Here is a 12,698-nt window from a genome sequence, read left to right on the forward strand (position 1 = left end):
CGCCTGGTGTCCAGAGCAGCCGAGGCCGATGCACCAGGCAAAGGCAGCGGCCCCGGCGCGGCCCGCCGGCGGGACACCGCCCCGCGCTTCCCCTGCAGCTCCGCGGACGGGCGAACGGACGGGGGCAGCGCGGAGCCACCCGCCCGCCGCTGCCGGCGGCACTCCTCGGGCCGCGCCGCCAGGCGGCGCTCGGCGCCCCGCTCGGGCCCGCCCGCTGGGGTGTACCATTTCACCGCGGGGGGTGGCGGATGACCCGCTCCGGGCTGTAGCGCTCACCCACACCGGCAGCCTCCCCTCGCGGCTCGGCACCGGGTGAAGACGAGAGCGGCCACCGCTGGACGGGGGCACCCGGAGCCCTGCTGCCCCGGTGCACCGCCTTCCCGCTCCCCGCGCTGCATTCAGTGGTACCGCCCCAGCTGCCGGCGGCGGCGCGGCCCTCGCGGAGCGGGAGGGGGTTTTTCTGCTCCCTCCTGTTGCCATAGAGACTGCGGGTGCCGCCCCCCCGTCCCGCGCCGGGCTGGGACACGTCGCCGCCGGCCCGGGAGGTGCGCGCAGCCCCGGCAGGTACGGGGGCGGCGGGGAGCAGGGCGGCGGCGCGTGGGGAGGGGCGGGGGGGAAACGCGCTGGCAGCTGGGGGCGGCCCGCCGGCGGGGGGCAGCGGGGGCCCGGCCGAGGGGGCAGCGCCGCTCGCCGCCGGCGGAGGAGCCCGCCCTGTCACCGCCGCGGCCGCAGCCGGCACGGGCTCGCCGGTCCCCGCCTGGCGGGTGAGCCGGAGGGGCGCTGCGCCGCGGGGCTGCCCGTCCGCCGGCGGGGGTCCTGGGGGTCCCCGGCGCCACCCCGCGGGGCGGGCCCTGAGCGGGGCCCCGGTGCCGCCGCGGCCGGGCCTGGCGTGGTGCTGCGCGCAGCCGGGCTCTGAAGCGACCGGCGGCCGGCGGGGGCGAGGGGCTGCCCGCAGAAGCCCCGCAGCCCGGGGGGCAGCGGCTCGTCCCGTGGGGCCGGAGGCAGCGCCCGCCGCGCTCACCTGTCAGGGGGCAGCGCGGGCAGGCGGTGAGGGTCTGGGACCGTCTCCATTTTCTAAGGAAGTTTGTGACCGGAGCGTTGGAAGACGTGCCTGAAGGTCACTGCCAAGTGGCTTTTGTTTTACCTTTTGTTCTTTTTTTCTTATATAAATCCTTCTGCCTATGTATATTAAGCACAAACACGATCTAGTGGCCATATTTAGATTATTGGGTTTCTTCAAACCTTGCTGACATCTAGCAGCATAGGTACGTGAACATCAATGCATGCTAAAATCATTAAGTCCATCCCTGCTTTTCTGGGTGGGAATACACTGTTCAGCTCTCTTTTCACACCAAAGTGTCTTAAGAACTGAATAAGACATCTTTCCCCCCCAAATGAAGTTTTATGAGGTTGTTGGTTTGGGGTTTTTTTTTTACCCCTGGAGTAGTACATTTTGTTTTATCCTCAGAATCTAATCAGTTTTTACTTAAATAGACCAGGTTTTAATGCTGTGAGAATGCTTTAGAACATGATTTTCATAGAATATGTAGAACCTCTTTAAGTGCTGTTGATAACTTGATTGATTCCTGTTCGCTAAGTGGATTCATGCGGTTACATTGCATTTACAGATGAAGAATTTGATGTGTTCTGTCAGCAAAACGGTTGCCTGATTCTGAATGATCCAGACAAATCTCTTATTTATGAAAGTGGCAGCACTCTTAGCTCAGCAGAGACCTGCTAGAATACTTGCTAGCTCATGTTTTGTTCTAAGGAGTATGAATACAATCCAGTAGTCCAATGATTAAGGTACTTGCATGAGATGAGGGAAATAGAGTGCAATTTCTTGCCCTGCTAGTGGCAGGGGCAGTGTCTGTATCAGATTACTTGTAATTTTTGCTGACAGTGTATTGCAGGTTTGCCACTTCATTAAGTTTTATGGGAGGGTTGACTTTTTTAAAAATCCTTGTTGGAGCAAGAATAGCTGTATCCTGGCTGAATGTTATACCCTGCAAGACAGTGGGGTTTTTTTACTCTATGCTATGAGAAGCACTGCATACATCATGGTGAAAACAGAAAATTAAACCTTTACTGTAGCAAAACAAACAAACAAAATCAACCAACCGTAGCCCTGATGATATTGTGTGATAATACTTTTCGCCCCCCCCCCCCCCCCCCCCCCCCCCCAGTGATGGATATAGGTTGGATGACAGAGCGGTTGTATTGGCAATCCTGCTATTGGGGAGTGCAAAGGTGGCTTAAACCTGTGTTTAGAAACCTTTCTCTTTTTTTGGGTGCATCCAGTATTTTCCTGTTTCTGAGAGTTTGCCACCAAAAATCTTACATTGATGTGATTATTGTAGTTTAATAAAGTTAATGGACAGTACACAATTGTTGATTTTTGAATATTTTTTTTTTAATGCTGTGAGAGGTGACCTGCTTTAAAAGAATATAGAGGACTACCTTGGTTTATTTTTGTGCCCTAACAGTAGGAAACTGAATGCAGATGTCTTTCAGAAATATTATTAAATGTTTTGGTATAGAACAGTGCTTTCTTTTCTGTATTGGTGCTGTAACACTGATTGAACTAAACCTGGCATTCCTAAACGTAAATATCTCTCTAGAAGAATAATTTTATATTAGCTAACAGGAGAGCTAGTGTCATAGCTAGCATAGGAGTGAAGGTATGATTTTTCAGTACATAAAGTCCAACCACACTTGTTTCCCATTGTTCTAAAACAGGCGTGGTTTAGCTTGTTGGGTTTTTTTCTAAATGCATTGCAGAATATGAGAAAATCAGGTCTGGATAACTTCTGTCTTCTCTGTAAAAATGTATGGATACTTTTTTTTGTGGAATAAAGGAAGATTATGATTTGGCATAACACCTTAGTGTTGTACTTCAGCATCTGCTGCTGCCAAGTTGAGATGCAGAGTTCTGAGAGCTCCTTCTGCTGTGGACCGAGAGGCCCTGTAATGGGATTCCTCTGGGAAGCTGTATTTTGATATTAAATGTTTCACATTCCATTGCTACAGGTAACCTTTCAAAACACTGCACAGGCAACAACTTATGAAAACTACTTCTCCCTAACTCCTTGTCAGCACTTTGTTTGTAATGACACTTTATTATAATTTCCTTTGTTATTGTGTGAGACATCCATGTGCGTGGAAGGAAAAAACATTTCATAAATACGAAAATGTGATTGCAAAACTTCTAAAACAGGCAGTGGGGAGCTGGGAGTTATGCCTCAAATTATTTTTAACTTTGTGTTGAAACGTGATCAGACGACCTGTTTATTGCGATCCATCAGTGCTTCTACATAGTTATCACTCTCTTACAGTACTCTAGGTTTGCCAGAACTTAAATGCAGGTTATCTTTTTGTAACTGTGTGCATGTTTTAGTTTACCAGGAAATTCCACCTTGCTATGAGAACCAAAGATGGATCCAGAAGAGCAGGAGTTACTTGGTGATTACAGATACAGAAATTACTCTTCAGCGATTGAGAAAGCTTTGAGAAACTTTGAATCATCAAGTGAATGGGCAGATCTTATATCTTCCCTTGGCAAACTCAATAAGGTACTGTGTCACACGAATGTGTTTTTCATTTGTTTATTATCTTTGTATTGTTATTAACTTTTCTCTAACTTACAGCACTTAGCAAAATTAAAAATCCACTCACGAAAAAGATTGATTCATAAAGGAGGGTAATGGAGGAAGCCAAGTTGGTATCTCTTATATAAATATGAGAAATTCTGGTAGAACCAACAGAGGTTTCCTTCTAATGGTTTATGTTCTTTATACAGCTAAGTTAATTTAGTTTTTGCATTGAAGAAACCCTCAGGATGCTGGATACTCACTCTAGAGCAGCCAAAAACGTCTTTATATAGAACAGGAGGTCACAAGTTTTAGTATATATATTGCATCAAAGTTTATATGTAAAGATAACTTTCACTTGGCTGTGCCCTTCCCTTGTATTTGGGGAAATGAGTGATTTGCTGCTGGTGGCATCTTTTGAATGACCATGGAAAATATGACTGAATGTAGGAAGAAAGCAAAAGGTTTTTATGGGTAAACACTTGGGCAGTGTGTCCTCTCCTCCTCCCCAAGAAACAAGGTATATGTTGTGTCCCATTTGGTCTTTTTAAACATAACGCTGTTCCTCAGCGTACATGGGACAAGAGTAATTACAGTCATTAAGGAAGTAGGGGTGGGAGGAGGCAACTTCTGCAGAATTCATAAGGAAACATCTGTTGTTACCCGATAGACGCCTCACGTGTCTTTGCTGTCATCGCTAAACCTTAATTCTACAGAGTTTTCCAAGAGGGGGAGAATCCATAGAGTTATAGAATATCTGAATTTGGAAGGGACCCATAAGAATCATCAAGTCCAACTCCTTGCATCTTGCAGGACTACCTAAAACTAAACCATATTATACAGACCATCATCCAGATGCTCCTTGAACTCTTGACAGGCTTCATGCTGTGACCCCTTCCCTAGGGAGCCTGTTGCAGTGACTCACCACACTCTCGGTGAAGAACCTTTTCCTAATGTCCAGTCCAAACTTCCCCTGACCCAGCCAGCTTCATTCCATTTTCTCTTGTTTTATCACTGGTCACCAGAGAGAGGAGATCAACACCTCCCCCTCCACTGCCCACCTTGGGGAAGTTGTGGACTGTGATGAGGGCACCCTTTAGCCATCTCCAAGCTGAACAAACTTCCTCGCAAGTCTTATCCTCGAGACCTTCACCATCTTGGTCACGCTTCTGGATACACTAATAGTTTGATGTCCTACTTATACAGAGGTGCCTAAAACTGCACACAGCGCTTGAGGTGGGGCAGCACCAGTGCAGTGTAGAGTGGAACAATCCCCTCCCTCGACCAGCCAGCTACGCTGCACTTAAGGCACCCAAGGACGTGGTTGGCCCTTTTGGCTGTCAGGGCACACTGTTGACTCATACTCAAATTGCCATCAACCCAAACCCCCACATCTCTTTCTGTGGGGATACTTTTCAGCCTCTTGTCCCCCAGTTTGTACATATAACCAGGATTACCCTGTCCTAGGTGGGGAACCCAGCACTTGCTCTTAAATTTCATATGGTTGGTGATTGCCCAGCTCTCTGGTCTATCCGGATCTTTCTGTAAGGCCTCTCTGCCCTCGAGGGAGTCCATAACTCTTCCTAGTTTAGTATCATCGGCAAGCTTACGTAATGTACACTCGATTCCTACAACCAGATCATTTGTAAGAACATTAAAGAGCACTGCCCCTAACATTAAGCCCTGGGGAACCCCACTGGTGACTGGCTGCCAGCCTGATCTAACTCCATTTACTATAACCCTTTGAGCCCAGCCCACCAGCCAACTGCTTGGCCAGCATGTTATGGACTTGTCTAGCTGTCTGCTGGACAGTTTATCCAGAAGGATGCTGTGAGAGACAACACCAAAAGCTTTGCTAAAATAAAAAAAACCCACATCTACTGGCTTCTCTTGGTCAGCTAGATGAGCGACCTTGTCATGAAAGGAAATTAAAAAGCGGGACTTTCCCCTCATGAACTCATGATGGATATGACCAATGACTACGTTGTGTCTCAAGTGTTTTTCGGTAACTTCCAGAATAACTTTTTCCATCATTTTACCAGATGCTGAAGTGAGACTGACAGGCCTGTAATTACTTACCATGGTCTTCCTTTTTATCTGTCTTGAAAACTCGAAACATTTGCTAAATTGAGGGTTTTTTAAGGGCAGCCACGTTTTTTTCCTCTTAAGAGGAGAGAAGCTGAATATTGCTCTGGAAATAGGAGTTATGCATTTCTGCCTTCACTGTTTCATCATGATTCCTGTTGAGTCAATGAGAGCTAGAGCCCTTTGTAATGCTTCTCTCAAAAGGGAAAATAAGCAATAATTAGAGTGAGAGATTTCTTACCTGTGGCAAGAGGTGGGCTTTGATCTTTTATCTTGACCTAGAAGAACATACAGAAGTGATTAATACCTATCTGAAGCTCTTACTCAGGTACATAATTGCCAAAATATGTAGCAGCGTAGTAGAAACCAAGCAGAAAAGCTTTTAGCTGTTACATCGGTCCATCTGCTGTGGTATTTTATGGACTTAATTGTTGGAGGAGCTTAAGAATTGGTAGAGCAAATCATCCCCAGTGTTCATCTGCTTCTGTCTGTTATCTGAAAATAAGGATGAAATGTCAGGGGGATGTACTGCCAAAAAGGAAGATTGTGAAATAAGATGTCAACAGCTATGCTTTTAACTCCTATGATTACTTGGTCTCTTACATCCTAAAACATGAACATTGCTGTTGAGTTCTTTAGACTCCTATGTCATAAACACTTCCCCCAACACTAATTTCTTCTACAGCCAGTTCTGAGGTGAATGAATGGGCAGGGAGAGAATGGGTAAGAGGGGGGAGATCAACAGTATCTCAATGATAAAAGTGTTTTCAAACACTTGCACGTGGTTATATTCAGGAACCTGGGTGTCAGTAACTGGTGTGCAGTGATGCCTATTATTAAGAAAATTTCAAGATGCTGAGAAAGGGAGAGACAGGAGAGGGTGAGTAAGTCAAGGAGTTTCAGAAGTACTTTTCATGCTTCTAGAGTAGCATGGAAGATCTGTTTTAAGCACATGTTTCTTAAGAGTCTTTGTACTGTTGACTTTAATTGTGGATGTTCTTGCTTATATAGGTGTAATAATTTCTGATGCTTTTTCTCCTGTAGGCAGGCTTCAACAATACTTTGCACTATTGAGTCCCAGAAGTTAACACACACACTCTTGCTTCTGTAGAAGCTCAGTGGCATTACCCTTTCTAATAGAAGATCTGGAGGAAGCAGCACAGGCTCTCACTACTTAAAGATGAGGGAAAAAGAATGGTGGGAGCTGATCCAGATCCCTTTGGCCTTGGCTGAAACTAGTGATCTTGGATCTCTTGCTGGTTTTACCCCTCGTGACAAGAAACAGCTCTGCTACTTCTTTCTATTACTACTTAGCTGCCAAGGTTAAACTGAATTTTTCACAGTTTCTGTGTTGCTTCTGTGGTTCTAACTGATGTTTCACAGTGGCTTGTAAAAACCAGGGAAGAAACAGAGAAACCAGTTGACTTTCATCTGAATGGTCAGCCAGACGGGTCTGTTTGTACATCTAGAAAGATTATTTCTTGTCAGCTAAGGGAGGTGAGGCTTATCTAACTTCACATGACCTTAACGTGGACAGCTTTAACTTGAATCAGTTTTAGACAGGGAAAGGAATAAGGGGGTTTATGGGGTTTTTTTATTCTTTTGTGACTCATATCTTGCTATTTAAAGTAGGTCAGAGGAATGCTGTTATAAAATTGTGTGTGTTCCTCACTGGTTTTATAGGAGCCTGAGGTGAGTTACTGCAGTTTTGCCCGTGTTTTTTAGCTGGTGTAGGCTTCTAAGGTTAGGTAGGATGAATCTTTGCTGGGGTGTTCTGAACGGAACTGCAGGTACCAAATGTGAGCATGAGTGAAGGATGGAGAGCTGGCAGAATTTGCTAACTAATACTACACCCCAGGTTTTTAAGGGAAAGGTTTCTGGGGTTTTAAATTGCATAGCGTGAGTGTTACGCACCATCACAGTGAAGGAGAAACAATGGAAAGTAATGTTTATAAATACTTAAATGGACAGATGGAAACAGGTGGATTAAACAGGCAGTAAATAAGGATGTTAGTGTCTAAAGATTGTCTTCAATTTTGCCTGAAACTTACTCATATTCCACTTGAAAATATATCTCTCTCTGTGCTTTGCTTCTGTTTAAGCTCTAGTTACTATAAACCAGTCATTTAGTAGCTGCAGGCTAGGCTGCTCCATGCTTCAAATAGCAGCATTGTTCTCTTCTCAGTACTGTTCTTGGATACAGCTTCGAAACATGTTTTTATTGTTTTTTCAAATCTGCGTGTGTTTGCTGTTTGGGAAGCACTGTTTTGTGATTAAGGTTGTCAGACGTTCAATACAGATTGCTGCATCCAGAATACAGTAATCCTCCTTAATTGTCCTAGTGCTAAAAAGTGTTTTCCACTATCACAGATTTTGCTAGCTTGTTCCAATATTGTAAAAGGATACAACGCTAAGAAATCACTTTGATACTTTGGCAGAAAAAAAAGCTAGAGGGGAAGGGTGGTGTATTTTTAAAGCTAGAAATAGGTGGTGATTCAGCATATATGGGTTTATCAGTGAAACAGGTGCATTTAACATTGTTTTCATATCCCAAATGCTTGTCACTGTCTATTCGGAGTATAAATGGAGATATATGTTATATAATATATATATAAAAGTATTTCTATAGGGTGAACTTCAGGATATTAAGAGGCTAAAACTATTATGAAGTTAGGGAAATACAAGTGCATAGTTTGTGTTAGGGTTTTAAATCCGTATTATAGGCATATATTTTCCTGAAATTTTAACTCTGGGTGCAGGCGAACAGTAGATAAGTGACACAGTTTGGAAAATTTGGAACTGAGCAGTATCAAATATTGGATTCCACAGGCTGCTTTTGTAAGGAAACTATGAAAAGAGACTCAAAAAAGTCTCTGAAATTTACTGATTCACAGAAAAGCACAAAATCTCACTGGGTTTTTAGCAAATGAATGCTTAAACTACCCTGTTTGTTTGTTTAATCCATATACACTAAAACCCAATAACAAATCCAAACAAAAAAGCCAACCAACCTACCAAAAAAACCCAACCTGCATCTGTTTGATAAGTATGATGGACAGAATTTTGCCATGCATATTGTCAGAAACACCTCGTTCAACAATTTTTCAACAGTTTTTGGGTATCAGTGATACGGGATTTACATGTAAGCTTCTCTAGTGACTGTTGCCACTGAACATGTCTGGCAGGCCAGTGTCTCTTTTCCGAGCAAGATGTTCATTTATACGTATTGTTCACAGTGAAACCAAAATATTATAACATTTGAAAAATCAGTTGTTCTAGAGGGATTTATTTTATGCTAACGGCATGGTTGACTTGCTCAGCAATGATAGCAATATTTGCTCTAAAAGAGCACTTTCAAACTGCTTTTTATCCTTGGACATAACACAAGTGTGTAAATGCATACGTTATAAGTTCTTACAATACTTATTGTTAGTCTTAGTCTGCAAATCCGAGGTAATTTTTTTTTAGTTTGACTTTCAATAGAAACTTCTTGTTTCTGTAGGCTTTTCTTCAAAAACTTCAAGATGAATATGATCTCAGCTAAGTACTTGATCTGTTTGGTGGGGAGGGGGAAAGAAAGCACAGAAATCATTGCAGCTGCATAATTATTGTTTGTTTCAGTAATAACACTTAGTGTCACAATATGTCTGTTCTTGAGGGGAGAGAAGAGAAGGATTTTTCTGAAAGAGACTTAATGAGCATGGCCATTAATTACAGCAGTTGCTTCATCTGAGAACTCTTGACTGCCACGGCTTTATAACAACCGTTGGCTGAACTACAAACACAAGCACCACTTGCCTTCTGTTGGAGGCAAGCCTTGTATCTTTGAGAAGGGAAGCTTTGCCTCCTAATTGCTTTATGGAACTCCACCACACCTGATTCACAAATGCAGCGTGCAGGACTAGGAATATTTTATACAGCTCTTTTCCCCCTTCTTTTAGTATAGCTGTAGCTCCTAGTTTACCATTTCCTCACAACCGGTTTTTAAATTCATGCTGCTGTTTTTATGGAAGCTAAAGCTCTGTTCAGAAGGTTTTTCACTTAGGAAATGAATTGGTGGAATATGGAAACACAGGCTGTCTTTCTACCCCCTCTCCTCCCAACCAGTGTTGTCTAAAACAAGAATTATAGTATCTCCTAGTTGAAGTTAATCTTATAAATTGATGTACATGCTGCATTTTTCTGGAATTCTAGTTATGTAAATAAAAATATTTATTTGATCTGCTTGGTTTTTTATGTCTAGGCAAATTGATCTAACTGATCTGTAGTGGTGCTATAAAGCAGTGCAGAATGACTTAAACCAGTAACTGTGGAAATGCGAATATTCCTCGGTGTGTATGTGTGTGCCTGTTTTGGGGTGGTTGTTTTTCAAGGCACATGTATACACTGCTGCAAAGAATACAGTCTGCCCTTTCTACCCTTTATAGGCCACATTTAAAGAAACTCTGAGCATGCTTATGCATTAGCAAATGTTTAGTGTGTATAATGTGTTCTCTAGTCAGTCATTAAGAAAAAGAATCTGTAAAAAGTTGAAAACTGGACATGCATGTGGACACGTATCTGTTTTTTCCTGACTTACTGATTGAAGTCTTTATTTTAAAACCCAGTGATACATCAAATACTTCTTAATTTTCTGGGATTGTTGATTTCTTACTGATACCTGAAAACCTGGGATGATACATGAAGTGTCGGGTGCTTGCTGGCAGTTCAGGCTTCTCAAGTTCAACCCTTACTAGCAGTTCCAGTGACATTTTAACACTTCTGCCACCCTAACTGCTCATGTGGAAAGCAGTTGGAGACAAGGAGGAAAAGTAGATCATGTATGGGCTTCAGCCCATATGTAACTAGGGATGGTCACATCAAGCTCACAAGAATCAAAAGAATGGGTGAATAATAGATGTCAAAACCTGTAAGCAGAGCTGTCCATCTGTGGTTGTTAGTGTTGGATTCTGGATGTGGAAGCAATGGTTTGGAATGGGATCTTCATCTGCATACAATGCCAACGCTACCAGGCTTGCTACCACAACATTTAACTTACCTGTAACAGCTGAAATTGTAATGTCATTTCAGCAGTCCTAGATCTCACAGACAACTGATTTTTTTTTTCTTTGTCAGTTGGGAGCTCAGGATATTTAAAAATCAAGCTTCTTAGCTTTGCCTGTCAGCTCAGAGAAACTAATTAGCATTTAACAGTTTTAGATCCATCCCCTAATTAATGTCTTTCAACCCTTTTAAAATTCTTTGAGCCCTGCAGTTCTGGGGAAGCTGTTAAGAATGTGAACGTTTCAGCAAAGCAGCAGCCAAGCCCATGTCTCTGCTGGATTGGGTCTTGGTGCAACCACAGTCTTCTAATATATTGCAGTGTGGTTTAAAATTCCTTGCATCTGCTGGTAGAGACAACTGTTAACCAGGCACATCCGCTCTTAAAAGGTATCATAGCTTGTGTCCAACTGTATTTTTTCAACCCAAGTCATAAAAAAGATTACGTGCTTTTGAGAAGGGAATTTCATCTCAGAATTGTTGTGATGTGATACACTGAAGCTCTCCTCCACTTACGTATGAGGATCATAATAAAAGTCTTCCAATATTGCTCCCAGTACAGAGATGCCTTCTGGTTCTTCAGGTAATGCAGTATGGTTGACATCACATTATGTGAATACAGTGCTGTTCTAAGCTAGTCTCAGCTGCTGGAATTTGGACATAGGAAGGTTTCAGAGTTACCCAGGAAAATACTTAAAACTGAATTATCCCTAAATATCCACTATTCAACTCCTAATATGCCAGACTATTTTTTCCTCTGACTAAATATTTTGCTTAGCTCCCTGATTGGTGAAGTGGGGTTCTTGCTGGTGGAGGTTTACTTCATATCCTTAGGGAATTAAATAAGCCAAACAAGACGTGTTTTATGAGATGGCATTATTTCTGTAATGGATCAGATACTCTGTTATAAACAGGGAATGTTTTCATTTTCTACCTAGTTGATAGTTAAATTTTAACTGATAGAATATTAAGATGACATTTCCTCAGTCTTAAGATGGAGAGGAAATATATTTACCACTGGCATTTTTTTTTTCGGTAATTACCTTCTATTATATATGTACAGAGGGTGTGGGCAAATACATACCAACCAATGCAAACAGAATGTTTCAAAGTCCAGCTTTCAAGCGGTCTTTGAAACTGTTACAAGTATTAAAGATTTCAATCTTTAATATTGAAATAATATTACTCATGTAATGTATGAGTAAATCTCTCGGCTATCAAAGTTAACTCCACAAACATAACCTGGTTTAGTTTCATAAGTGGACTGTTGCTGTATTCTTGCAGCTGTATTCTAGTTCTTAGCGCCATACAGTTCTTGTGCTCATACTGGGAGAGGGAAGGAAGGAAATTAATTGGCTCTAAATGGCATTTGTACTGTATGTATATCAGAATGGTGTGACATTTCTATTTACCATTGTTACAAACTCTCAACCTTTTTCTTCTTGAGTAAATGTTACTAGAAGCTCTTTACTAAAGGGCAGCAAATGGGAGAAATAATGCAATAGCAGTCTCACAGATTCTAGCTTCTTACGCCCACCAACTGCAAAGTCGTAAGCAATAAATTGCACACACCTTTGAAAGATGATGGGTTTTATCTTTTCCTCTTATTACTGATGAGTGTATTCAGCATTCAAGTGAATGCCATGATTGTTGCAGAACTGTTCGGGGATTTTTCTTGGAAATGAGCAAGGAAGGATTAGTTCACTTGTCTGCTGCTTTTTCAAAACTTTTTTTCAGGCAGGATAGAAGAGCCTCAAGTTTGAAACAATTAGGTAGGATAAGACCATGACTTAACCTTTGGGAGAGTCAAGAATTTGCCTAATCCTGAAAACATCCCATGTGTCAATCTGCAGTGAAGCACCTGTTTGCCTTAGCAGACAATGTTCAAAGGCTAAAGGGCCCTTTACTTGCAACTTCTTTTTTTAATTGTCTCTGAATTGGAGAGCTGTACTTATTTACCCTGCTGAAATGCATGCATGGTTC

At 42.8% G+C, this 12,698-nt stretch overlaps 1 protein-coding gene across 2 annotated transcripts in view; it reads left to right on the forward strand.

Annotated features, from left to right (window-relative positions):
• Positions 1-268: 268 nt before the first annotated feature.
• Positions 269-12,698, forward strand: part of DOP1B (DOP1 leucine zipper like protein B) — a 51,860-nt gene continuing 39,430 nt past the window's right edge. Inside the window, exons 1-2 of one of the 2 annotated variants that reach the window (XM_056329899.1) lie at positions 269-564; positions 3,398-3,572. In XM_056329899.1, the coding sequence (XP_056185874.1) occupies positions 3,435-3,572 (138 nt within the window). In that variant the 5' untranslated portion in view covers positions 269-564; positions 3,398-3,434. The remainder of the gene's footprint in view (positions 565-3,397; positions 3,573-12,698) is intronic. The other variant, XM_056329898.1, reaches the window with a different exon arrangement.

This window comes from Falco biarmicus, chromosome 2 (genome assembly GCF_023638135.1).
Source record: "Falco biarmicus isolate bFalBia1 chromosome 2, bFalBia1.pri, whole genome shotgun sequence".
NCBI classification, from domain to species: domain Eukaryota; kingdom Metazoa; phylum Chordata; class Aves; order Falconiformes; family Falconidae; genus Falco; species Falco biarmicus.